Raw genomic sequence first — 25,567 nt, 5'->3', positions numbered from 1 at the left:
CTGGAGCTGTGCCTGGGACACTGTGTTATGCAGAGACAGGTTGTGTGGCACTGCACAAACAGCAGCAGCAGAACCTAATGGCAAGGGGAGCATGTTGGCTGGTATGGTCTGTCCAGGGCCAGCGATGAGCCAGGCTGCCAAAATGCACTTGCTCCTGTCCCCTTGAGCCTGAGGAGGATGGACAGTGTGAGGAAGGATGCTGCCCCACATCTGTGACTTGACCCCACAGAGGGTGAGGTACAGCCCTCTGCTGCTCCCTGATGCTCTCATCGGGCTGTGGCTGATGTTCTCAGTCTGTTGCCTTGTTTGCAGTCTCTTATGCCTATGTCTTGTGTGGTTTCAGGCAAGCCTGGTATTTCTGTTCTTCATTGAGGGCCATCAGCTAATCAAGGGTCTGGGATGTGAGTCAGGGGTTCTGCCAGGATGTGGGTCCAAGGAAAGCAGTGAGTTTTATAGCCTGGATTTTGCCTTGTGACAGAACCCCTGGACAGGTCTCTTTCATCCCAATTTTCATTTCTCTGTTTTTTTTTCAACACTTATTCAGGGCTCTGCTGTGTCTGGCTGTAACAAGGGGAATGTGTCTCCACATCGCCATCACCCAGCATGGCACCGCTCAGAGCAGCAACATGGCCTCATTGGTCTTGACTATGAGGTGAAACCCAGGGTTCCCTGTTTGAGCAGGTTGCAGTGGGATTGGCAGGGCCTTTGCTGGTGGCATGAGGTGGGTGTTTGTGGTAGTGGAAGCCCTATGGCTCAGTGCCTGGAGCTTAGTGTGGGGAAGAGTTTTTCCATGGCAGAGACAGAGGTTTCACCCTCTTACCATTGCAGATCCCTTCCCTCATATGCTACCTCTTTCCAGTCCTGAGGAGTGAGGCTGGATGGCTTGCCCAAGAAACCTTGGAGGAAGTGCTTCATAGCCCCCCCAGAACTCACCATTTCAGCAGCACCAGGTATGTCCTGGGGGGTTAGTCACGGGTGTTTGTGCTGCCCACTCTGAAGTGGGGGTCGCCCACATCTGGAGCACGTTTCAGTCAACTCTGGAGTACTGTGGCATGTTTTACAGCTCACTGCTGAAGCACTTGTGCTGACAGAGGTGTGCTGTTTTACCCTTTCTGCTTCTAGAAGTTGAGGGTGGGTTGCTGGATCATAGAATCATATAATGAGTCATAGGATGTTTGGGGTTGGAAGGGATCTTTCAAGGCCCAACCCCCTGCAATCAGCAGTGACATCTTCAACTAGATCAGATTGCTCAGAGTCCCCATCCAACCTGACCTGGAATGTTTCCAGGGATGGGGCATCTATCACCTCTCGGGGCAACTTGGTCTCACTCTTATTGTAAACCATTTTTTCCTTATCTCTAGTCTAAATATCCCCTCTTTCAGTTTGAAACTGTTGCCCCTTGTCCTGTTGCAGCAGGCCCCACTAAAATGTCTGTCCACATCTTTCTTATAGCTCCCACACAGACTACCAAAAGGCCACAGCCAAGTCTCCCTGTAGAAGAACCCTAACTCATTCAGCCTGTCCACACAGCAGAGGGCTTGCAGTCCTCTGATAATTTTTGTGACCTCCTCTGGCCCCACTCCCAACAGGTCCATGTCTCTCGCATGCCGAGGACTCCGCAGCTGGACCCAGCACTACAGCTGGGGGTACCAGAGCAATGTCTACACTTGGTCTGAGAGCCTTGTTCCAAGCAGGCAGCTCACTCCTCTTCAGCCCTCCCTGATAAAGGATCATTTACATAGAATACATAGAATAAACCAGGTTGGAAGAGACCTTCAAGATCATCGCGTCCAACCCATCACCCAATCCAACACCACCCAAACAACTAACCCACGGCACCAAGCACCCCATCAAGTCTCCTCCTGAACACCTCCAGTGATGGCGACTCCACCACCTCCCCAGGCAGCCCATTCCAATGTGCAATCACTCTTTCTGTATAGAACTTTTTCCTAACATCCAGCCTGAACCTCCCCTGGCGCAGCCTGAGACTGTGTCCTCTTGTTTTGGTACTGGCTGCCTGGGAGAACAGACCAACATCCGTCTGTCTACAACCTCCCTTCAGGTAGTTGTAGAGAGTAATAAGGTCACCCCTGAGTCTCCTCTTCTCCAGGCTAAGCTACCCCAGCTCCCTCAGCCTCTCCTCGTAGGGCTTATGTTCCAAACCCCTCACCAACTTTGTTGCTCTTCTCTGGACTCGTTCCAGCAAGTCAACCTCCTTCCTAAACTGAGGGGCCCAGAACTGGACACAGGACTCGAGGTGTGGCCTAACCAGTGCAGTGTACAGGGGCAGAATGACCTCCCTGCTCCTGCTGGCCACACTGTTCCTGATGCAGGCCAGGATGCCATTGGCCCTCTTGGCTGCCTGGGCACACTGCAGGCTCATGTTCAGTCTACCGTCGACCAGCACCCCCAGGTCCCTCTCTGCCTGGCTGTTCTCCAGCCACTCTGACCCCAGCCTGTAGCTCTGCATGGGGTTGCTGTGGCCAATGTGCAGAACACGGCACTTGGATGTGTTCAATCTCCTGCCCTTGGACTCTGCCCATCTGCCCAGCCTGTCCAGGTCCCTCTGCAGAGCCTCTCTACCCTCCAGCAGATCAACTCCTGCCCCCAGCTTGGTGTCATCAGCAAATTTACTGATGATGGACTCGATGCCCTCGTCCAGATCATCAATAAAGATGTTAAAGAGCATGGGGCCCAGCACTGATCCCTGGGGCACACCACTAGTGCCTGGCTGCCAGCTGGATGTGGCATCATTCACCACCACTCTCTGGGCTCAGCCTCCAGCCAGTTCCTAACCCATCGCAGTGTGCTCCCATCCAAGCCAGGGGCTGACAGCTTGGCCAGCAGTTTGCTGTGGGGGACGGTGTCAAAGGCCTTGCTGAGGTCCAGGTAGACTACATCCACAGCCTGCCCTGCATCCACCAGGCGGGTCACCTGATCATAGAAGGAGATCAGGTTGGTCAGGCAGGACCTGCCCTTCCTAAACCCATGCTGGCTGGGCCTGATCCCTTGGCCATCCTCTAAGTGCTGTGTGATTGCACTCAAGATGACCTGTTCCATAATCTTGCCTGGCACTGAGGTCAGGCTGACAGGCCTGGAATTCCCTGGCTCATCCAACCGGCCCTTCTTGTGGATGGGTACCACGTTGGCCAGCTTCCAGTCAGCTGGGATCTCTCCAGTGAGCCAGGACTGATGAAAAATGATGGAGAGTGGCTTGGCCAGCTCATCTGCCAGCTCTCTCAGCACGCTAGGATGGATCCCATCTGGTCCCATGGACTTGTGGGGATCCAAGCTGCTGAGGAGAGCTCCAATCACTTGCTCATAGAACACAGGGAAACTATGCAGCTCCCTGGCTCCTTCTGCCAGCTCTGCAGGCCAGCTGTCTGGTAGATGTTTTTTCCTGCTAGTAAAAATTGAGGCAAAGAAGGTGTTAAGTATCTCTGCCTTTTCCTCATCCTGTGATACATTTCCCTCCATGTCAACCAAGGAGTGGAGGTTGTCCCTGCCCTTCCTCTTGCTATTAATGTATTTATAGAAGGACTTTTTGTTGTCCTTCACAGAGGCCAGTTTAAGCTCCAAATGTGCTTTTGCCTCCCTAATTTTCTTCCTACATGACCTAGCAACATCCTTAAACATTCCATGGGTTGCCTCACCTTTCTTCCAAAGGTGATGCACCCTCTTTTTTTCCCTTAGTTCTATTAAAAGTTCATTACACAGCCAGGCTGGCCGTCTGCCCCGGCGGCTCCTCTTCCGGCACATTGGCACAGCCTGTTCCTGCACCTTCATCAGTTCTTTCTTGAAGCAGGTCCAGCCCTCCTGGACCCCTTTATTTTTAAGGGCTTTCTCCCAAGGAACCCTCTGAATTATTTCCTTGAGCAACCTGAAGTCTGCCCTCCGGAAGTCCAGAGTGGAGGTCTTCTTGCTGCCCCTCTTAATTTGAGCAAATACCGAAAATTCAATTTAGGGGATTACTGCAGGCCTGTAGCACTGCCACTTGTCCCCAGGCTGCTGCTGACAGTAGAGGATGACAGAAAGGAAGCAGTGCCTGAGGACACAGGGAGTCTCTGAGGGACAGCCCTACACTGGCTCATCTGTGGAGGACTTTCTGGCAGAGCTACTGTCATTTTATCTCATCCCCAGGAAAAGGCTACTGTCTTGTTTCCAGTTACCTAGTTAGAGAGCATCAGCACTGTGCTGCAAAATCCCCAAAATACCATCGCATCAGCCAGCGAGGGCAAACCTTTCAAGCCCTTCTGTACTAGCTGCAGTCAAGAATCCGAGTAAGAGACTGTTCTCCAACTGTTTATTTCACAGAAGTTCTATTTTAGAATTAGAAATTCATAACCTTTTTTGTAGAGGCAGAATTTTTGTGCCAGCTCTCAGGCAGCAGTTGGGCGGTATCTAAAATTGCTGTCACCACAGCTGTGTCCCTGGACCTGGAATGGTCCCAAGCTCTGGCAGCTCTTTTCAGTATATGGCCCGAGTGAAGCATGCCTGCCCCCATCCCTTGGGCAGTTTGTTCCTAGAAGGTGAACAGTTCTGGTTCCTCTGTTCTCCCATAACTGACTACACAGAGGAGATTAAAACCTGGGCAAAGGCCAGCGGTGCTGTTCAACTCCATGCTTGGGAGCCTGCGGAGCACTAACTCTTAGGTTGTCTCTTGGTCCCCTGTTGTGATGCTCCCCAGAAGCTGAATGGACACTGGCCCAGCCAAAACCTGCAAGGTCTGACAGACAGCAACGTAAAGAGGCTCAGCGTCTCCCAGCATCTACTCTTAGCCTGCTCTACAATTCAGCACTGAAAAAAAGGAATTTTCAAAACTGTTAGTGGCACCATGGGCTCCCCTGGAGGTAGGACTGATATTTTTCACAGCTGGTAAAACAAGGAAGTCTTTTTGTTGGTTTTCTGGTTTGCTGCAGGGAAATCCTTTGGACCTTAGAAGAAAGATAAACAAGGGGGTGGTAGGAAGAACCTTGGCAGATCAAATGTTGTAACATTCCCCCATCACCATCACTTGCTGATGGTGAAGTTGGTCTTTACCAACCTATTCACCTACAGCACCACCTGTTCTAAAATTTCCTTGGAAAAATAACCTCTTCTGCAGTGGTATCCATAGGCCAGCACCGCAGGAGTCCACAGCAGCACCATCATGCTGTACAAAGGGGCCAAGCTGCAGCCACACATAAAGGTTTCTAAAAACTGTTAAAATGCCGGAGGAAAAAGAACATTCTTTTGTGGGCTCAGAATCCTGATGTGTTGAGTATCAATAGCTGCCAGAAGAGAGAAGAGCTCCAAGTGGGTGAGAAACCTTCCTGACACAGTCGGCCCTCTTGGCATCTTTCCCTCATTGTCAGAGATATCCTGGGTGTTGTGCCAAACTGGTCATATCCACCCTCACCTGGCCAAGGGTACATCACTGAAGTGCTTTAAATCACATCACTTGGTCCTGCGGCTGCATCCTGCAGTGGCCTCCTTGGGCTTGGAGAGACAAGTTCAGGAGGAGAGTACTTGTGCTGCTGAGAAGGAACACACAGCACCTGCTGCTTATGGGGCTAGCCCTGGGCTCTGCCACTTTACAGCTTCCTGTATGTCCCCTGTGGATCTGAACAAGGGCCTTGCCAATGACTAGAAGAAAAAACTGATCCGAGACGCCACTGTTTTGCAGCCTGTTGATGAGAATAGTTTCTCTTCTTCTGGAAAGTAGGGGATGCTGTCAGCTACCTCCTCGACAACAGCTGTGCGTACTTCCAGGCCTTGCAGGACAAGTTCGCTGACAACGCACTGCTTTACGTGGTGGCGCTTCAGTGGGAGGAAGGGCACAACAAAATCTATGAGATGTTCATTAATGATCCTGGATTTCCAGAATCCACCTGCAAAAGCAAAGGAAGAGACAGGTTTTACCTTCAGTCTCTGCAGTCCCTGCTTTGCGCGAGGCCACAATACTCATCTGAAGACACACCTGCACCAGTTTTGTATGAGGGAGCTGAACCCATCAGTTGTCACCCCTGTCTCCCCCTATAGACTTGTTCTCCAGGAATGGAGCGATTTAGCTGAACTAGTCAGAATCTAAGCATTGCTCTCTGTGACAAGGGTAAAGCAAGGAGAACCAGGAAGGCAGTGGGGATCCAGTGACCATGCTGTGCTGCAAATACACTTTGGCTCCACAGAACTTTGCTAAATGTGCTAACAGGTCTGGCTGGTTTGGAAGGCTGGGTTATTCCATTATTCCTTCCCTTCATCAGGAAACCCTGAGGGGGTCATAATTTCCATCCCTCAAACCCCCCTAGTCCCTTTGTGGCTGCCTAGGAAGTGGCAGGCAGTGTTCATGGCTGCCTGGAATGGGCCTGGCTCCTTCTGCTGAGCTCTGACCCTGCAAGAGGGACTCTGCTCTGTGGACTCACTCTGAGGGTTTTCAAACACGGCTTTAGAGATGGCTGGCTCCAGGTCCTGAAGGCTGATCTCCTCTCGGTCTTTGTGAGCATGCCGGAGACCCAGCGTCATTTTGTTGATCTGCTCCCCTCCTGCATTGCTGCACAAGAATGACACGAAGAATGAGATGCTCATTTGGCATGTGTCTGGGAAAATGGTATTGAAGGACAGAGGTGGCACCTGATTTCCCCTAGCCTGCATGAATGCAAGCCAAGAGCTCCCTGATGCCTGGCCTAAAATGATTCCTTGTTAAGGCAGCCAAATAACAGGGACAGGAGGGCTTTTTCTGACTGTGTACTGAAATAGTGGCTCTTGGTATTTGTAGAAGTTCAAGGCTGGGAGAAAGAAGAGCAAAACAAGTGTGTGCTCTGCAATAGGTAACACCTCTGCCCAAACAGGAAGCGGTGCCCTGTGATGCCAAAGGGGCCTCCATTACCTTATGAAGATGAAGATTGCTTTGCGGTAGTTTGTCCCATACACAACCCACGAGGATCCCAGGAATGGTATGATCACATCGATCAGCCCAGGGTGCATCTTATCCATTTCATCAAAGAGAAAGGCTGACCGTCCACACTTGGTCAAGTTCCCTTGGATCCAGCTCTTCAGACTTGCCTAGGAAAAAAACAACCACCAGGCTGTGAGGCAGCAAGGTAGTGGGCTGGTGAGGGAGGGTCCAGCTACCCCAGAACAAAGGCTGAGGCCTGAGCTCAAGCAGAGTTGAAGGTGCTGAAAGCAGCTTGTCCCTGCACAGCATGACCTACTTGGAGCAGTAACAACCAGCACTGGGAGGCCTCCTGTATGCTGGGTTTTGCACAGTGGCTGTTAATGGCTTTATTAGCCCACTGTACATCTTTTATTATAGATTCAAAGGAGGTAGCAAACCAAAGCTGGGGATTCAGACTCCTACAGTTCTCCATGTTCTTCTCTTTTGCTGTGTTATCTATGGAGCTCCCAGCTACTGAAAGCTTTTTGTCACCTCCTGGCCCAGTGCAAAAACATGTGCCTATGCTGAGCCAGAAAGCCCTGACTCTACCATGGCTGAAGTTACTTTGGTGTAGATGCCAACACATGCAAAGGGACCTTGACAGGCTGGGCAGATGGGCAGAGTCCAAGGGAATGAGATTTAACACATCCAAGTGCCAGGTTCTACACATTGGCCACAACAACCCCATGCAGTGCTACAGGCTGGGGTCAGAGTGGCTGGAGAACAGCCAGGCAGAAAGGGACCTGGGAGTACTGGTTGACAGCAGGCTGAACATGAGCCAGCAGTGTGCACAGGTGGCCAAGAAGGCCAATGGCATCCTGGCCTGCATCAGGAACAGTGTGGCCAGCAGGAGCAGGGAGGTCATTCTGCCCCTGTACACTGCACTGGTTAGGCCACACCTTGAGTCCTGTGTCCAGTTCTGGGGCCCTCAGTTCAGGAAGGAGGTTGACTTGCTGGAAGGTGTCCAGAGAAGGCCAACAAAGCTGGGGAGGGGTTTGGAGCACAGCTCTGTGAGGAGAGGCTGAGGGAGCTGGGGTTGCTTAGCCTGGAGAAGAGGCGGCTCAGGGGAGACCTTATTGTTTTCTACAACTCCCTGAAGGGAGGTTGTAGCCAGGTGGGGGTTGGTCTCTTCTCCCAGGCAAACAGCACCAGAACAAGAGGACACAGTCTCAAGCTGCACCAGGGGAGGTTTAGACTGGATGTTAGGAAGAAATTCTTCATAGAGAGAGTGATTGCCCATTGGAATGGGGGAGGTGGTGGAGTTGCCATCACTGGAGGTGTTTACAAGAGACTTGATGGGGTGCTTGGTGCCATGGTTTAGTTGATTAGATGGAGTTGGATGATGGGTTGGACACAATGATCTCGAAGGTCTTTTCCAACCTGGTTTATTCTATTCTATTCTAACATATAAAACCACTCCTGTTGCCTGGGGGTGTGTATAACTCTTAACTGCAGTACTTCACCCAGTATGGGTTCTGCCTGCATAGAGTCACAGAATCAAAGACTGTTAACCGTTAATGCAATACTGCCAAGTTCACCACTAAAACATGCCCCTCAGCACCACATCTGTGGGTTTTTTAAATGCCTTGAGAGATGAGGACTCCACCACTGCCCTGAGCAGCCTGTTCCAGGGTTTCACAACCCTTTAGGGGAAAATTTTTCCTAAAAGACAACTTAAGCCTCCACGATGCAAATTAAGTGTGTTTCCTCTCGTCTTGTCACTTGTTACTTTGGAAGAGAGACCGACCGTAACCTGGCTTCAACCTCCTTTCAGGGAGCTGCTGCAAGCATGCGTGTCTCCTCTCTGCCTCCTTTTCTCCACACTAAACAACCTCAGTTCCGCTGCTTCTCACAACACTTGTGCTCTAGATTCTTCACCAGTTTGGTTGGTCTTCTTTAGACATCTTCCAGCACCTCAATGTCTTTCTTGTCATGAGGGGCCCAAAAGTCAACCCAGTATTCAAGGTGTGACCTCACCAGTGCCAGGGAAGGATGCTCACTCCCTAGTCTTTCTCGGCACACTATTTCTGATCCTTCCTGAGAGGTTTTCTTCTAAGGATACAGGTCAACAAATAAATTCTCCTAACACCCAGAAAGTGACCATCCAGGTGCACTGATTCCCTCTGCTACCAAGAGTTTGGCAGCTGATGTTCACATTTGGATTTCTTTCTCAGATTTATGAGGCAATGTGGCATAGCTGTTTGGGAGCTGCTTGCTCTTTAAGGAGGGGATTACAAGTCTAGTGATACACAGGTTTTCATAGCCATCAAGCTTTTTGGAAAGCAATGGGAGAATTTTAGTGCCTTTCATCTAAGCAAAGCACTTTTGTTTGTTTGTTCAAAGGGCTGTGTCAATATTTAAGGAATGAGAACACTCACAGCAAGGACTACTGTGGAGAAAATGAAAGTGATAACTGAATGCCAGAGTATAATCACAATTACCAATGGATCCTTCTGCCAGTGTATGGAACCCTTTGCTAATCTGTGTTTGTCCAAGAGGGTCAAAGAGCTTTTATTCCTACTGCACTTCAGGAAACAGCCTGAAATGTGTATGTACTGAGAGTCAAGATGAACATAACCATAAAAACACTCAAACCAAGTAGTACTGTGCTGAGAGTTGTCCCTTACCTTGTACTGCTCTATTTGCTCAGCATGGGGGAAGTGCACTATTGGTGAGAACTGATGAACATAGGGGCTCTGGAGTCCACCTTGGAAGAGGTAACGGATGAGCATGGAGCTCACGTAGGTTTTGCCTGTTCCAGTTGAGCCATGGAAGGACATCACGAGCGGTTTCTCTGGATTCCGTTTCTCCAGGAACTCACTCACTCCTTTCATCACCTGCTGCCTCACCAGGGGCTGCCCCACCAGCTTCGTGGCCAAGTCACACTCCAGACCTGAAGCAAAGTCAAATCAAGACTTAGAAAATGCATATTGAAATAGCTCTTGCTTTGCACTGCAACTGTGCAGTCTCTGAGGGGCGCTTCCTCGGACCCGGGCAGCCACCCCAGGCTGCAGAACAGCCCCTCTGCCCCACCATGCCACTCCACGGGGTGGGGCGACGGCGAGCCTGCTGCGCGCCCCGCTCAAGGGACAGCCCCCGCGGAAGGGTCTCCCGGACGCAACCTGCCAACCACGATCCCCCTGTCCGCTGTCTCCGTGGCCTCGGAGTCGCCAGAGGTTCCCGGACTCCCGCGCCTCAAGACCCGCCGCCCCTCAGGGGCCTTGCCTCCCCCGGGCCCCAGCACGCGGCCGCATGCTGACCGCGCAGGTCGGCCCCGAAGCTGCACTCGCAGTCCGCTGAGAAGCCGCAGCGCAGTGCCCATAGATCCCAAGCGGCGGCAGGGCAGGCGGCGATCGCCGCCAGCAGCAACAGCACCGGGGGCAGCGCCACCGCCGCTCCGGTGGCCATGGCGGCCGCTCGCCCCGACACCGCCCGCACTACGGCTCCCGGCGCGCCTTGCGCGGGGGTTGGGCCACGCCGCCGCCGGCCCCTCCTCCCCCTCCGCCCCGGCGCGAGCGGGCTGCGTGCCCCGGGGCCGCCTTGAGGTGCCGCAGGGATCCCGGCCCCGCTTGCTGGCTAGGGGTCAAGGGCCAGGGCAGCCACACTGCCCTTCCAGTGAAGAGTTGTCATTGGGCCTCTGCTAGGGCCTGGGGCCCAGGCAGGGCTCTCTTCGGGGTCTGGCGCCTCCTTTAATGACACCCACAGGAGAGGGAATCCCCGCGAGGAACATCATAAAAGTTTATTGTATGTAAGAACCAAACGCATGAGCTATGTACACATATTTACAGGATGAAATGAATGAGTCTGATTATTTACAACAAGAACTATCTTTTACAGGTCTGTACATTCAGGAGTGATAGTGAAAACGTATATACAAGTGGGATCCAGCATCCGTGGGTGAGATGAAGATGGAAAAGAAACAAAACCGAAGAGCAAGGTGTATGACTGTATAATCATGGACTCCTGTGGGGGATGGATAGTAGACACCAGTGCTGGTCTGCCCAGACACTGTCCCTATCCCTTGGGGCAGCATTGCAGAACCCCTGGCATGTTGTGTCCTGAGGAGGTAGATGGCAGATGGGAAGTGGCTGCTTTTCCTCCTCTCTTTCTCAGAATTGCTGATCTGTGCCCTGGCATCTTTCTGGGCTGTTTGTCTTCCTGCTGGTGCCAGGTATGTGGCCACACCCCTTGCCCCACAGATGCTGGAGGTGGGCATGCTGGGAACTAGGTGGGGGGGTGTCTCTCAGCACCCAGAAAAGTTAGAGCTCGCTGAAGCGTACTGCTGGCTCCAGCTTGTGGGACAGGGCAGTGAGGACCTTGTCGAATTTTTCATAGCGCTCAGCCTGGCTGCTTTCAGCCCCACGGCTGCCCCAGAGCAGGCGCAGTTGGAACTCAGTGCTGAAGACCTCCAGCAGCTCTGCTCTGCCCTGGAAACCTGCAGAGAGGAAGAGTCAGTTTCATGGGATGGGGACCCTGGGGCCCATGGGATGGTTCCCATGTTGCTGCTGGGCTGGAGCTGCACACTGGGAATGCGACAGAGGGAAAGGGGTCTGCCATCCTCATCACTTACCCTGCAGCTTCACTTCAGCATTGGTGTGATAGATCCCACCATGGTGGGCCACCATCCGTGCTGCCTCAAGGTGGGCCATGACCACCTCCACACCGTTGTCAGTGGTCTCCCAGAGCTCAGGGCTGTCTGTCAAAGCCTCATCCCGCTCCAGAAGAGTCACGAGAGGCATGATGTGGGGAAAGGTGGTGTTGGTCAGTGGAGGACCTTCTGTGGAGAGAGGCACCCTGAGTATCCCAAGCAGCCCTGAGGCCCTGCACCCCATCTTCCCTCTGCTCTGGCACCATGGAGCACGCACGTGGCCACCCAGGCCCACTAGCATCATGCTCCCAGAAGAGACTTTAAGTCTCAGCTGTAGCACAGCAGCAGCTGTGGCTCTGCAATCACTGTAGGCCAGGGCCATCAGCGTGTTCAATGCCAGCTACCCCTGAGCGCTGCTATCCCTGCTCAGGCTGTGCTCATACTTCCTGGAGTTGTGATGGGGAGCAGGATTTTAGAACCCAGATGAGCAGGTGTTGGAAGATAGGGCTTTTCATCTTCCCCGCAACTGGCCACCCTGTCCTCTTGGCTTGGCATGTACTGCCATATGAGCACGAGGGTTTGGCTCAACCGAGTTGTGTTTGTGCCCAGCTGCTGGTTTTATTTAGTTAGACACTTCCTTGGGAAGTGTGGGGCAGGCAAGGCCAAATGAGTCCTGCTGGGTGTTGGGGACATTCAGCTGCCACAGGGGAAGCATCTGGCCGCGAGAGGGTCAGAGCCTGCAAACACGTCCCACTCCAGTGAGGCTGTGCCTGCACAAAGAGGGAAGGAGGAGGCGGGCAGGGGAAAGGGAGTTGCTCCCTTGTTACCTTTCCCTTCGTTCAGGCCCTTCAGGAACGGCTTCAGCTTCTTCTCGTAGAGGATTGCACCCTCTGTGTGCCGCTGCCGCAGGACCATCCAAGTCTGCTCCAGCCGGGCAATCTGAAAATAGACAGAGCAAATGGAGGGTGCTGGAGGCAGCACAGCCACCAGGCACCGAGCTCTGGGATCACAGGGTACTTCCAGAGGTGCATAGTCTGGCCTTGGAACCATGGGCCCTAAATCTGCACAGAGCAGTGCCTATTTCTTCCCAAAACGGTCTCCTCCACCACAGCATTCGTGGCCAGAGACAGCACATCCCTGACAACAAGGCTAGGTTCAGGATTTCTTCCCTTCCCTGTGCCCCAGGATAGCAGCTCCCCTGCAGTGCATCAGCCTTGAAGATGAGATGCAGGAATGGGGCAGCCATTCCATCTCCTTTGTGCAGGCAAGAAGCAGGACTTCCCAGATGGGCTTGATTTAAAATTGAATTTTAAGCTCCATTCATGTTCCAAAGGGAGCAGTGTGGCCTGGAGACACTGTTGCCACAGCCTTCAGTCTGATTTGTATTGTACTGGAGGGCAGATTAATTTCCTCTCAGGAACGCAGCCCAACACGAAACAAAAAGCCAAAAAACAATTGGAGCCTGGCACAAATGGGCTGTCTGTTCCACGGAGAGGATGGCTCTTCCCTTTCCCTACTACACCCTAGCAGATGTGGCCTAAAGCCTCCTACCCTGGGCAATTTCCCTTTCTCCCACTTCAATAGGTGCCAGAGCTCATAAGACATGGGGACAGGGTTGTGTTTTAGGCAAGGGGCCTGAGCCCAGGCCATGAAGACAAAGGGAGCATCCTCATACCTGTGTCATTTCTAGAGCATTCATCACAGCTGCAAAACTGAACATGTTCCCCATGGTGCTCTTCAGCTCGGCAGCCAGCTGGATGGTTTTGTGGAGCAGGGCTGCCCGCTCCTCCGTGCTGCCTGTGCAGCCCAGGATATCGACAGCGATCATGATGGACATGGTATGAAACCTGCCACAGGATGAGATGCAGAGTGGGGGTCAGCACAGTGGGAGAGGGGTGGCTCCCAGGGCTTGGCCTGGGGCTCTTTCACCCCAGTAGGAGCAGTGGTTACCCCCCACCCTATGCCAAGCTGGGGCTATTCCAGGGGAGCTGTGCTGTGCTGTGCAAGGGAGGCTGGTAGGCTCGCTTCCACCGTGGTGTGCCCTACCGTTCCAGCAAGTCGAGACGGAGCTGGTGGCCATGGGGCAGGGTGATTAGTTCCATGCCAGAGCTCACCCCCATGAGCCGCTGCATCTCCACTGACACACCCAATATCCGTGCGACCTGGCAAGAAAGGTGAGAGCTCATTACATCTTTGTTAACTGAAGAGAGGCTGAAGTGTCTTTGGGTAACCTCTTGTCTTAGCCCAGCCTCTGCCTGCCCTGGCTGATACAGCATGGCAGAGCCCCGCAGGGACGATCCCCTGTGAACCCAGAGTGCTCTGGGCAGCAGTGCCCATCCCTAGCCCCATCCGTACCAGGCAGTCCACTTTAGTGATGTGTTTGGCCAGTGTCTTCACATCCACCTCTGCCAGCAGCTCTTTGACCTTCTTGAGCACAGCCATCTCCAGGGGTTTGTTCTCCATGGGGATAAGCACGGACTGGAAGGCTGTGGGGTTGAAGGACGAGGTTGTCTCCATCATGGGAGGCACGAAGCCCATGAAGTCCAGCTCTCCTTTTAGCCTCTGCCCTGCCTCAGCTTCCCCAGAGCTGTTCTCCACAGTCCCTCTCTGTCCTTCCTCCACCTTTAGCCTCTCCACGTAGCTCTTTGTTGGCAGCTGCTTGGTGTCATGGGGTGGCCGATCTCTGCTGATGGGTGAGGTGGGGTGGAGCTGGCAGTAGTGCCCCATGTCTGGGTCGCTGTAGCTGTTCGTGGAGGGCGAAGGGGAGGCACGGGCATACCCGTGGCAGGGAGTTGAGTGGGTGCTATGGGCAGGGTCTGTCAGAGGTTTGCTGTTGTTCCCTGGGCACAGCTGGGGCTCGCTGGACCTTCTTATGACTGGAGAGGCTGGGGCAATCCCGGCCACTTGGCAGGCATGTGGCTTTAGCCGTGTAACTGTAGAGACCAGAGGAGACCTTGTTACCAGAGCATGGAGACAGGCATGCAGAGAAGAACCAACTGTGGGTCAGCCCAAGGATGCAGAGCTCAGCGAAAGCCAACCTGCCCAAATGGACCCAGCTGGTCCCAGGACAGCTGTGTGATGATGTGGCTGAGGACTTGCTGAGGTCCCGTCCTCAGCTCAAACCCTCTGTCAGGGCAGTTTTCTTTGCTGTGCAAAGAGCCATATGGGGTCTCCTAGTGACACAGGAATTCGTCTTTACAGTCATCTTCATCCCCTTCCCCAGGTCCCTGCATCACACCTGTGCAAAGCTCAGCCTGACCCACATCCCCACTGTCCCAGTGTGATGGAGGGGTGATGCCTACCTGTACTGTAGGCAGGTGATGCTGGGTTCTCTGAGATGGGAGACATTGGAGAGTGCAGATCTTGGATCTGGTCCACGCTGACGGCACAGTTGCGAACAATGTCTCTGTGGTGGGGCAGGGATACGCTGGGGAGGGAGCAGATGGGGCAGGTTAGTCCCTTCAAAGTCCCAGTCAAGGGCAGAAGGGCTGGGATGGAGGTTTGCTGCCCTATCACCACCCCTCAGGTCATCACCTTCTTCCACAACTACCCGTGATGAGCCGAACCCATAATGAGGTCAGTTGGAGCAATGAGTAGGCAGTGCAGGAGAGGTCAGTCCCCGTATAAGGCAGAGACAGTCCTGCTGCTCAGAGCCTAGGCATGTGGAGCAGAGAAGAGAGATGCCTTGATACCAAGGTGGTGTGGCATGGTGTGGTGTGTCTCTAGGGTGTTGTGGAGAAGTGGCTCTGGCAAGAAAGTTGTGGGGCATAGCTTCCTGGGGTTGTGCTGCTAGGTGGTATCTGATGCTGGCTGCATTACTCTATTTCTACTTGAGAACTGTGTGGGGGATGGCATGCTGTTGCTCTGACCCAAAGCTAAGGAGATGGGAAAAGTGCCTGTAAGTTGGACTTGGAACTCAGCAGGTGCTTGGGTTGGTGAGCTGCAGTGTGTGCCCTTAAGAAGCTGTGCAGCAATCAAGGAGGCTTTGGGCTGGTGGAGAAGCAATTGTGGCTTAATGCAGACACCATTTGTCAGTGCTATGTCTGAGGGGGCTTGAGCACAGGGAGGATGGCAAGGAGGCATGACAGTTAATTCACTGCCCTCCCTGTCACAAGTGAGGGTTGGGCTGCCATGATGTGCTCAGTGCTTTGTGCTGTGCCTCTGCAATAGGAGGAGGATGGGAGAGCAGCAGTGGTAATGGGCTCGGGGAAATACAAGTGGTGAGGAAAGACTGCTAGATCTGGGCTTTTCTTCTGGAAACACATACACTCTTCTGGAAGTCCTGGTGTTTTCTTTTTCCCTGACATAACAGCTGGCACATTCTCATGCTGCTCTTATGCCGAGAAGGATGGGGCAGTGAGAAAGTGGCTTGGTTCAGTGATAGGCTGTGTCCCACTGGGGAGGCATTGGTAGATGTGTCCCCCTTCAGCTGCTTTGTGTGGGGCTGTATGCGTGATTCTGCCTTCCTTGCCAGGCTCTGGACAGTCTGGGGCTTGTGAAAGGCCAGTGGCTTCCTGGCTTGCATCAGGAATAGTGTGGCTGGCCTGCAGGAGTAAGGGAAGTCATTGTGCCCTGTACTCAGCACTGGTTAGGCCACACCTTGAGTCCTGTGTCCAGTTCTGGGCCCCTCAGTTTAGGAAAGATGTTGAGATGCTGGAAGGTGTCCAGAGAAGGGCAACAAAGCTGGGGAGGGGTCTGGAACACAGCCCTGTGAGAAGAGGCTGAGGGAGCTGGGGTTGCTTAGCCTGAGAGAAGAGGAGGCTCAGGGGAGACCTTCTTGGTCTCTACAACTCCCTGAATGGAGGTTGTAGCCAGGTGGGGGTTGGTCTCTTCTCCCAGGCAACTGGCACCAGAACAAGAGGACACAGTCTCAGGCTGTGCCAGGGGAGGTTCAGGCTGGATGTTAGGAATAAGTTCTTCACAGAAAGAGAGACTGGCCATTGGAATGGGCTGCCCAGGGAGGTGGTGGAGTCCCCATCACTGGAGGTGTTTAAGAAGAGCCTGGATGAGGCACTTAGTGCCATGGTTTAGTTGATTAGATGGTGTTGGGTGATAAGTTGGACTCGATGATCTCTAAAGTCTTTTCCAACCTGATTAATTCTATCCTATCCTATCCTATCCTATCCTATCCTATCCTATCCTATCCTATCCTATCCTATCCTATCCCAAGTTGTGCAAAGGAAATGTCCTCTACCTCCAGAGGAGCTCAGCTGCTCCAAGGTTAATCTAAGCAGATCAACTGTGTGGAGCATGTGATCTGGGGACTGTGTGGAACCCCATCAGCATAGCTCTGCTGGTCGCCTCCTGCTCATCAGGCTTTCAGCTCTGCATTGTAACTCCTTGCAAATACTCCAGCTGAATAGAAAGGGGTCTAGATCTACAATGGCCCTTCAAACCCAAATGAGCAAATGCCCTCTTGATGGCTGGGCCTGGCTCTCCCCTTACATCTGCCTGGGCAAGCTTGTTTCCCTGGCTCTGACAAGCCAGGTAATCCTGGACTGGCTACTTGTATAACGCTCTCTGGCTTCTGGCCTGTGATGCTAAAGTCATAACTGCTTGCTGGGCATCTGTGGTAGATCGGCATGGTTGGCAGCTGGCCTGGAAGAAAGCCCCAGTTCCAGCTGGGTACCGGTTCCTTCCGCCTTACCTTTGCTGGTCTTTCTTCCATCCCTGATCCCAAATTCCTGCTCTGCACCCCAGAAGCAGGGACCAAGCATGGTCCTGCCTCTTTCCCAGGGGCTGGTCCTCTGCCCAGCTGAGCTGGGACAAGACCACATTCTCACCTGGTTGGGCACCCCTCAGCCCTGGTGATCTTGTCAGCTGTCAGACCGTCTGTCATGGTGATGCTCCTCCTCTTGATGTGCCCCCCTTTCTGGGTGGTGGGGCTGTGGGTACCCCCATGCTTGCTGCTGGCCAGCCCATAGCTGGCTTCCAGGTAGCGCAGGGGGAAGGTGCGGTTGATGGGGCAGTAGACGATGGCTCCGCTCTGCTCCGAGATGGCCTTGCGGTTACCCACATAGAAGCGGACGAGGGCAGGCACATTGTCAAAGCTCTCCTGCTCAAAGAGGTACTGGAGACAGGTTGGGCCCTCACTAGACTTGACTGTCACCTTGTTGATCTTGAAGTGGAGGGGCTCGTTGTGCCAGCGGCAAGTCAGCACATAGTCACCCAGGCTGGTGAGGGAGTCGCGGATAAGGAAGTCGCCGTTCCTCTGCACGAGGCTTTCCGATACCTGGTGCCAGACAGGGCAGTAGCTCAGGCATAGCCACATGCTTGTGACCATACTAGATGGACTAGGAGTTATGAGCAGATACTCCACTGGGGCACTGGCTTGCTCCCCTTGTGCCTGGCTGTGAGCCACAGAAGGGCATTTACTGTGGCAAAAGCGAGCAGCTCAAGAGCCAGCAAAGGCCTTGGCCAGAGGCTTCCCAGGAGGACAGGCTGCTGGTCCTGTGTAGCCTCGAGGTGCTCTCCCTGACCAGCCCAAGCAGAGTGCTCACAGCCACCCACCCACCTTCCCTTCCTCACCTCCCGGGGAATGCGGCCATGGTACCAAGCGTGGCTGCGCAGGTCAGTGCTGCTCAGCTTCAGCTCCTCTTCCAGCTCCTTGTGAAGCTTCTCTGGTGATGAATCAAGGATGTATTTCTCTTTGGAGAACTGTACAGGGGAGGAGAGAACATCAGCCAGTGAAGCAAGGAAGGGCTGATCCTGGAATGGGCTGGCAGGGTCCCCATGCGCAGACTGTGAGACCCTCCATGGCATGGGCCCTAGTGATGCTACCTGCCAGGAGCAGACCTGTCCTCAGGGGACACATAACTCAGATTTGTGTTAGGATCACTGCTTGTGGCAAAGGATGTGGATAGGGTCATGTGCTTGTTGATGATCAGCTCCTGCCATCACCAACACTTGGAGTGCATCCGGTGGCATGTCCCCATCACGTCTGACTACAGTTGTCCCTAGCGTGCTGCCTCTCTGCCCCAGTTCAGACCTTAGTGTGGTTGGGAGAAAACCTGACCCAGCTCCCCCTCAAACATCCCTATGGCTGATCCACTGCAGGACACACTTTTCCAGGAGGAAACCTGCATTATTCTTCCCCCTTAAAACATCCAGTGTGGTCCCTGCTCCAAAGGGTTAATTTGCTGTGTTTAGCCTGGCATGAATAGTAACGACAAATCTGATGGGAACCTTCTGCGTTGAAATTAGCTTTTACTGGCACTGGCACACCTGAGCCTGGAGGATGCAACTTGTCCCTTCCCCTGGAGAGTTAAAGGATCATAGAATGGTTTGAGTTAGAAAGGACCTCTAAAGGTCATCCAGTCCAGCCTCCCCCCTGCAGTGAGCAGGGACATCTTCAACTAGGTCAAGCTGCAAAGAGCACCATCAAGCCTCACCTTGACTCTCTCCAGGGACGGGGCCTCAAGCACCTCCCTGGGCAACCCATTCCAGTGTTTCACAGATGGCATCATGTCTCCTGCTGGCTGGAGCTGTCCACATTCCCTGCCTGTCTCTTGGCCAGCATTCTCAAAGGCAGCTGAGGATGCTGAGTTGCCAGCACAGTGGAGTTGGTGCTTGTCTGGCGAGGCTAGCGCAGGCTTGGGGTTGAAAACCTGCAGACACTGCTCCGGCACTGACAGAGGAGAAGGCTGGCACTCATGGCTGGTCTTGCATGGCACCTGGTTCTCCAGAGCACTGGGGGCTATAGCTCCATGTCAATGCACTGGGGACCTGCCTTGGAGTTGACCCGTTTGCCCAGCATCTCATTCTCTGCATCCCATATTGATGTACTCTGTTCTTCTAGTATTTGTGAGGAAAAAGTGTAAAGCACTGCACTGCTCTTCTTTCTTGCACCCACTGCCCCCAGGGTGCTTCTGGGACTCCACTGAGTCCCTTGGTGGGGGCCTGACCCCAAGTGAGAGCTGCACTCATCAGCCAAGCCCCAGAGAGCAATGCTGTCTCAAGGACCTTGTTTCAGCCTGGGGAGGGGGAAGGAGGCTGCAAAGGGCTGTACTCTCCAGGGCTTGCCCTCCCCAGCTTGTTCCTCCCTTCCAGCTCCTGTTGAATCAAAACATGCTGTGAAAGTTGAAACAGCCTGTGAAAACAGTATGGACTGAACTCAGGCTTGGTCATCCAGCTGTTTACCCTCCCCATGAGAGGGTCCTGCTTGACAGAGCTGCAGGGCCTTGAACCAGGAGCTATGTGGATTGTCTGAGTGAGAGTCATGGGCAGCTGAGCACTTTCTGCTGCTCTGGGCACCTCATGGAGATGAAACCACCCTGAGCTGCTGAACCCTGCTAGAATAAATGGCAGCTGCCTCCTGGGGGGCTGAGGCTGAGCAGATGCTGTTTCCTTGACAACCCATCCACTGCTACTGAACAGACCTGGCTTGATGGTGGTGGTCTCCCTGAGCTGGGCTCACCCCAAATTCTGGGGCAGGGAGGGACTCCCTGGGACCCTCTCCTGTCTGCACAGGCTAAACCCATTGGAGCTGAGCATGGACCAGTTAAGAGGCGACAATCCCTCATCCCGTGCTGCCCCTGGAGCAGGCATTAGTGCCTGTTCTGCTCAGCATTGTACATCTGGGTTTTCCCTCGAGTCCTTCCCATGCAAATGGGCTGGATAACAAACATGAACCCAGCTGAGCAGTGCTCAGTATCTCCAAACTTGGGTTTGGGCAGCAGGAGGCTGGTATCCATACCAGAAGCCAGGTGCTAAGCTAGCAGGAGAATAGGAGGTTTGGGAGAGGAGACAGAGGGTTTGCATCTTGCAAATGAGGGAGGGAGGCCAGTCATGAGTGGAGAGTACTGTAGGTCATCTCCTCCAGCCATGTGGAGGTCACTGTCCCTTTGGCTCCTTTGCTGGGCTGGAATCATAGAATAATTCAGTTTGGAAAAGACCCCTGGGATCCTCAGGTCCGACCACTGACCCTACAAAGTTCACCCCTAAACCATATCCCAGAGCACTACATTTAAATGACCTTTAAGCACATCCCAGGATGGTGACTCCACCACCTCCCTGGGCAGCACATTCCAATGTCTGACCATTCTTGCTGTGATTTTTTTTTTCCTAATGTCCAGTGTAAACCTACCCTGGTGCAGTTTGAGGCCATTCCCTTTTGTTCTACTGATAATTTCTTGTGTGGCCTCAGCAGCGCCGAGTACAAGGGGACAGTCACCTCCCTGCTCCTGCTGGACACAGCATTTCTAATACAAGAGACTCCCACATCCATGCTATCAGCAGGGTTTGGTTTGAGGTTTGCCTTCAGAAGAGTGTTTCTAATCCCAGCCAGGATGCCATTGGCTTTCTTGGCCACCTGTGTACACTGCTGGCCATTCTTCAGCCGCTTGTTGATTAGTACCCCCAGGACCCTTTCTGCCAGACACTTACCAGCCCCACTGCCCCAAGCCTGCAAGCGTGCATGGGGTTGTTGTGGCCCAAGTGCAGGACCTGGCACTTGGCCTTGTTGAAGCTTATCCCATTAACATTGGCCACGGATCCAATCTATCCTAGTCTCTCTGTAGAGCCTCCCTACCCTCATGCAGATCCACACCGCCACCGAACTTGGTGGTGTCTGTGAGGTGAGATCTCATCTGATTTGCAAGGTCACCAAAATGCCATTGCTTGGAGCGACTGTGGCTATCATAACCAGAGAGATATCGTGGTGTGATGTGATTCTGGAGACCAGTCCACATTGTGCGTTTCCCACACTCTTCCAACGTGTGCTAGTTGCTGCTGAAGTTACCTAGCTGCTCCCCTCTCTACATGGGAGCTGGGCTCACCACAAGCTCTCAAAGACCCATGTGCTGTGGAGGAATGTTCTCCCTCCACCCCCAAGTCCCTCATCAGTGATCCTACTTCCCTCTGTTCTGCTTAGTAGCATGTCTCAGAGGACATGGTTGCCAGCTGGCTGTGTGCTGAGGCATAGGCACTGCGGCAAGGCACAGCATAGCAAGGTGGTGCAGGCCAGCCGAAAACTGTCAGGAGTGTGTAAGTGGATGTCTGAACATTGTGCTGAAAAGGGCACTGCTTGGCACTCCCAGCTGCACCAAGGGAGCATCAAAAGGTGTACAGCCTGACTTGAGGTCTTGTATACTAATGGACTGGGTGTGGGGAAAATCCTTGACTTCCACTAGCACCTAGCTCTAATGTGTGGTGCTGGCCTCCTGCATGGAGAGCCCTACAGCCTCTTCTAGTTAATCAGGAAGAAATAGGGATTACAGTAGGACTATAGCACTAACCAGTCCAGCTGCCAGGTGCCACCCAAATATGGTTAGTCCATTTCATGTTACCACAAAGAGAAAATCTCACCATAAACAACCCTGAGGTTGTCATGGACTTGCTCTTAGTCTGCATGCCCCGCTGTGAGACAGTCTGTCCTACCGATTGTGATATCCGTATGGAAAAGAATGAATTTGTTTCCCTGTCCTATCTGACAATGACTCTGGGCATCAAAATAGCCTCTGAAAAGACACCAGTCCATCTGTCCACCTCATGGGTGACTGAAGACATCTCTTGGGTATGTCACATCTCTATTAGTCCCCACTGAAAGCAGATCTTGGCTCAAGATATTTGTTCTGGCATTCAAAGCCCTTCCTAGGAATGGTCCTGGCTAACAGCAGGGTCTCCTCTTCCCTTGTCTGTGATCCTTTGTGGCAGTTCTGGAGCAATTATGTCTGGTTGACAGGGGCAGAGTGCAGTTGTGGTTGATGATCAGGAACATCTGGATGCTCTAAGGTGGGACAAGGGCCTGGGTTGTGGGATGGGATAGTCATATGCACTGATACAAGTGACCTGGGGGAGCGGATCTCCAGTGCACTGATGAGGTGTATGTATATTTCCATCCATCTATAGATTACTTATCTCACTCCAAGACAGCGACAGCGGCCGCTGCTGCATCCCTTTTCAAAGCTGCTATTGGCTAGAAATGATGTCAGTGCTTCTCAGGCTGGGTGCACTGCCATTGGCGGTGAGCAAGGGATGCGGCTGTCAGCTGGAAGCGCTCCAGTCATTCATGGGGACTTCAGTGTGTGTTTGCAATTGGACACAAATAGACGGTGAAAGATCTGTGGGAGCCAGGTGAACACTTAGGGCTTTGCTTTTAACTCCTTCTGGCATTGGGATGGAGTGCGCTCCATCCTCTCTCACATCTTACATGAGAGCCAGATGCCCACCTGTCTTCCTTGTTCTGGCAGCAGCACTGGGGCACGTCCCCCTGTGTTGCTCAATCACTTCTGGACAACCCTGAGAAGCTTTTCTGTTTCTCCCCTCTTATCCCCCCGCTAGCAATCAAAATCCCTGGCTTTGCACTGAGATCAGCCACAATCATGACAAGACTTGAAATGCTGCTTCTGGGCTCCGTTTTACCAGCATAATCTCTAAAGCTCGGAGCCTACCTCACTCAGCAGGAGTACTGAATAAGACTGCCAGCTTTCTTGGCTGCCAGTTCCTTTCTAACTTGCAGCATGCTACAGCTCTTGCTTCAGACTGGAGCCCACTTGGCTCTTGCAATCCTTAACACCTCTGCTCTCTAACTTGGTAAATGAGGGAACCAATTCCCAGTGCCATGCCCCTCCTGTGCAAATGGCATGGTCCAAAAATAAGACACCTAGACTTGTAACCAGACAGTGGTGGTGCTGGAAGCATCACAGAACAGGTGACAGATGGATCCCAGCTTTCTCCCACCAGTCAGACCTGTGCAGTGGAGACTAAGGCCAAGAAGCTGTGCATTCGTCTGGGCTCTGTCTCCTCAGTGATGCTCCCAGCAGATGCCATCTTCTGGGCGATGTTAAATGCTCTCTTTCATAAAGTCTGCTGCAGGTGAGGGCTCCCTTCAGAGACTTGTCAAAACTGCTGCTCTGAGGGGATAAGGCAGCTTTAGCTCTATGGCCTTGGCTGCAGAGAGGGTCGAGCTCTGCCCCGTGACCCAGTGCTCGGCTCACCGCGCACTCACAACCTCCTTGAGGAGCGCAGGCAGGCGCGCAGCCCGCACCCAGCCCCGACAGCTCTGCGATGCTAGGGCCGGCGGCTCCCTCCCGCCCTCCCACTCACTCTCCGGTGCTGCAGCCCTTCAGGCCGGAGCTTCCTCACGGCGGGGGTCAGCCTATGTCCTCGGCGCTTCCCCCTCCCGATGAACGCCCGCCGCCTCCCCCGTTGGCACTCGCGGGGGCTTTGCGCGGGACAGCCGTGTCCCCCCGGGTCTCCGCTCACCTGGACCTGCATGAAGGAGCCGCGGTAGAAGCAGCAGGCGGCGGCTGACAAGGCGCTCCACAGGCTACACCGCTCCGTCATGGCGCGGCGCGCCCGGCCGGGGCTATCCCGGTCCGGTCCGGCCCGGCCCGGGCGGCACCGCTGCTCCCGCCGCTGCCGCCGGGCTTCAATTTCGGCCGCTTCCCCGATTACCTCATCTCTTGTCGGCAGCGAGGGGCGGCACCGGCGCGGCAGCTCCGCCCTGGGCCCACCTCGGCCCGCCCCGCCGCCGCGGACGCCGGGGGAAGCGGCACCCTCGGCACCGGCGCCTGGCGAAGGCAGCCGGCAATTCTGGGAGGAAATGGCGTCCCTGAAGGGAACCAGCACCCTGCATCTTTCTGCCCTAGCGGGGACCAGCACCGCAGCTGCCTGCATCCTGAGGGGAGCCGGCAGCCCTGAGGGGACACGATACCCTTGACTGGATCAAGCACCTCAGCTGCCTGTGCCCTGAGGGTAACAGGTTCCTCTGAGGGAACCCAGCTCCCCAGAGGAGACCCAGCACCCTCAGGGGATCAGGCATCTCTGAGGGGACCCAGCCACCCTGGCTGCCTATGCCCTGAGAGAAACTGTCTCCAAGGGAATGAGATACCTCTCCTCTCCCCATCCCGAATCCACCTACTCTCTTCGGGGATGCACATGGGTCAGGGACAACCTCATCCCCTCTCGCCCACCTTGCCCCCACCACAGCCTTCATCCCCACCGCAGTGACACTTTTCTGGGGGGGGGGAACACCAGTGCCTGCCTCATGCAGCAGGGAGCTGCCTACCTGCTTCTTGTGTAGCTGATCTTAGAATTGCATTTAATTATTGCTCTGCTTCATATTCATTAAGGCTATAGTTTCACGTATAGGACATGTGAGGCAGTACTGGTGACTCAAAGCATTGCTCCAGCACTGACTCCCAGAAAGCTCCAATCCCCTGTCTGAACCCACTGCCAGGGCACTGCCCTGTGCACAGGGATGAGCTGGGGGTTCCCAAGTACCCTGCATTGAGCTCTGCACCTACTTGCCTACACACGTCTGGTCTCCCTCCAGGTCTATCCCACACTGGCACAGTCTGGATTTGGCCACACTTTGGTGCCAAAGGGGCAGCTGTGAGCTTGGCAAGGTATTTCAGTTGCCATCAACTAAAGAGCCCTGCAGCCTCCCCAATAATTAATTCAAAGGAGCCCCTTGCATCCCCAGGCAGGGTGGCAGCAGCTAGGGCTGATGAGGTACAGCTCCTCCACACAGAGCAAAGAGAGCGCTGGGCCCATACTCTGCCCCTGGTTTTGCAGGGAGAGAGGAGACAGGAAAGCAGCATGGGTTTGGAGCAGGACAAGGCTGAAGCATGGAGGAAGGTGATCAGCATGCAGCATGCATGCAGGGAACGCAGAGCAATGGGTGCGCACAGATCCCATGGGTGTAGGCCTGCAGCCATAGCACAGTGGGTGGAGGAGCATGAGCTCTCTTTCTCTCCACTTGCACAGTGCCAAGGGACAGACCAGATGGCAGTGTGCAGCGAGACATTGCTCTGAAAGTATCCGGTGGTGAATCATCCTCTTGCCAAGGCTATCGCTAAAGAAGCAAGTGGGAGCCTCATGAGGCAGTGCCCTCCAGCTGTGCCTGTGCTGTCTTTCTGCAGGGAGAAGCTGAAAACTTCCAACTGAGCTCTTGCAGGGATGCACAACAGCTTTACTGGCTGCTGCTCTCCCGAAGGGCAGCGATGCTCTGCCACCCCTTTGCCTATGCGAGGGCCAAAGCTAGGCTGGCTGGGATGCTAGCAGAGCCAGGCATGTGCATCCCCCAGGCATCTTGGAAACACCAACCCTCAGGCTATTATTAA

At 53.8% G+C, this 25,567-nt stretch overlaps 2 protein-coding genes and 1 long non-coding RNA gene across 4 annotated transcripts; 1 reads left to right on the top strand and 2 right to left on the bottom strand.

The window, feature by feature from the left end:
• Positions 1-550: 550 nt before the first annotated feature.
• Positions 551-11,150, top strand: LOC128898657 (uncharacterized). 2 transcript variants are annotated; one of them, XR_008462936.1, is made up of 3 exons: positions 551-721; positions 829-950; positions 10,751-11,150. It is a non-coding gene; the product is annotated as an uncharacterized LOC128898657 (long non-coding RNA). The 2 variants fall into 2 exon arrangements; XR_008462935.1 differs by lacking the exon at positions 10,751-11,150 and adding an exon at positions 9,257-9,532.
• Positions 3,965-10,351, bottom strand: TOR2A (torsin family 2 member A). The gene is made up of 5 exons (XM_054174485.1): positions 10,174-10,351; positions 9,541-9,806; positions 6,866-7,041; positions 6,402-6,529; positions 3,965-5,870 (listed from the first exon to the last, which is right to left on the bottom strand). The coding sequence occupies exons 1-5, from the start codon at positions 10,319-10,321 to the stop codon at positions 5,626-5,628; spliced, it is 963 nt and encodes a 320-aa protein (XP_054030460.1). The 5' UTR covers positions 10,322-10,351; the 3' UTR covers positions 3,965-5,625.
• On the bottom strand, positions 11,149-24,039 carry LOC104296379 (SH2 domain-containing protein 3C). The gene is made up of 10 exons (XM_054174486.1): positions 23,706-24,039; positions 18,030-18,158; positions 17,285-17,733; positions 14,804-14,928; positions 13,857-14,434; positions 13,548-13,663; positions 13,177-13,348; positions 12,329-12,440; positions 11,484-11,690; positions 11,149-11,348 (listed from the first exon to the last, which is right to left on the bottom strand). The coding sequence occupies exons 1-10, from the start codon at positions 23,784-23,786 to the stop codon at positions 11,173-11,175; spliced, it is 2,145 nt and encodes a 714-aa protein (XP_054030461.1). The 5' UTR covers positions 23,787-24,039; the 3' UTR covers positions 11,149-11,172.
• Between the last annotated feature and the right edge of the window lie 1,528 nt (positions 24,040-25,567).

Source organism: Dryobates pubescens, chromosome 29 (assembly GCF_014839835.1).
Source record: "Dryobates pubescens isolate bDryPub1 chromosome 29, bDryPub1.pri, whole genome shotgun sequence".
Lineage (NCBI taxonomy): Eukaryota > Metazoa > Chordata > Aves > Piciformes > Picidae > Dryobates > Dryobates pubescens.
This window is presented reverse-complemented; position numbering and strand designations above follow the sequence as displayed.

Excerpts from the sequence above, each read along its gene's own strand:
- LOC104296379 (XM_054174486.1), bottom strand. The coding sequence starts at position 23,786 with ATGACGGAGCGGTGTAGCCTGTGGAGCGCCTTGTCAGCCGCCGCCTGC. Across the intron at positions 17,734-18,029 it reads ATGGCCGCATTCCCCGGGAG|GTATCGGAAAGCCTCGTGCA; the intron begins GTGAGGAAGGGA and ends GTCTGGCACCAG. Across the intron at positions 13,664-13,856 it reads TCACTAAAGTGGACTGCCTG|GTCGCACGGATATTGGGTGT; the intron begins GTACGGATGGGG and ends CTTTCTTGCCAG.
- TOR2A (XM_054174485.1), bottom strand. The coding sequence starts at position 10,321 with ATGGCCACCGGAGCGGCGGTGGCGCTGCCCCCGGTGCTGTTGCTGCTG. Across the intron at positions 7,042-9,540 it reads AGCAAATAGAGCAGTACAAG|GCAAGTCTGAAGAGCTGGAT; the intron begins GTAAGGGACAAC and ends TTTTTTTCCTAG. Across the intron at positions 6,530-6,865 it reads GCAATCTTCATCTTCATAAG|CAATGCAGGAGGGGAGCAGA; the intron begins GTAATGGAGGCC and ends ATTCTTGTGCAG.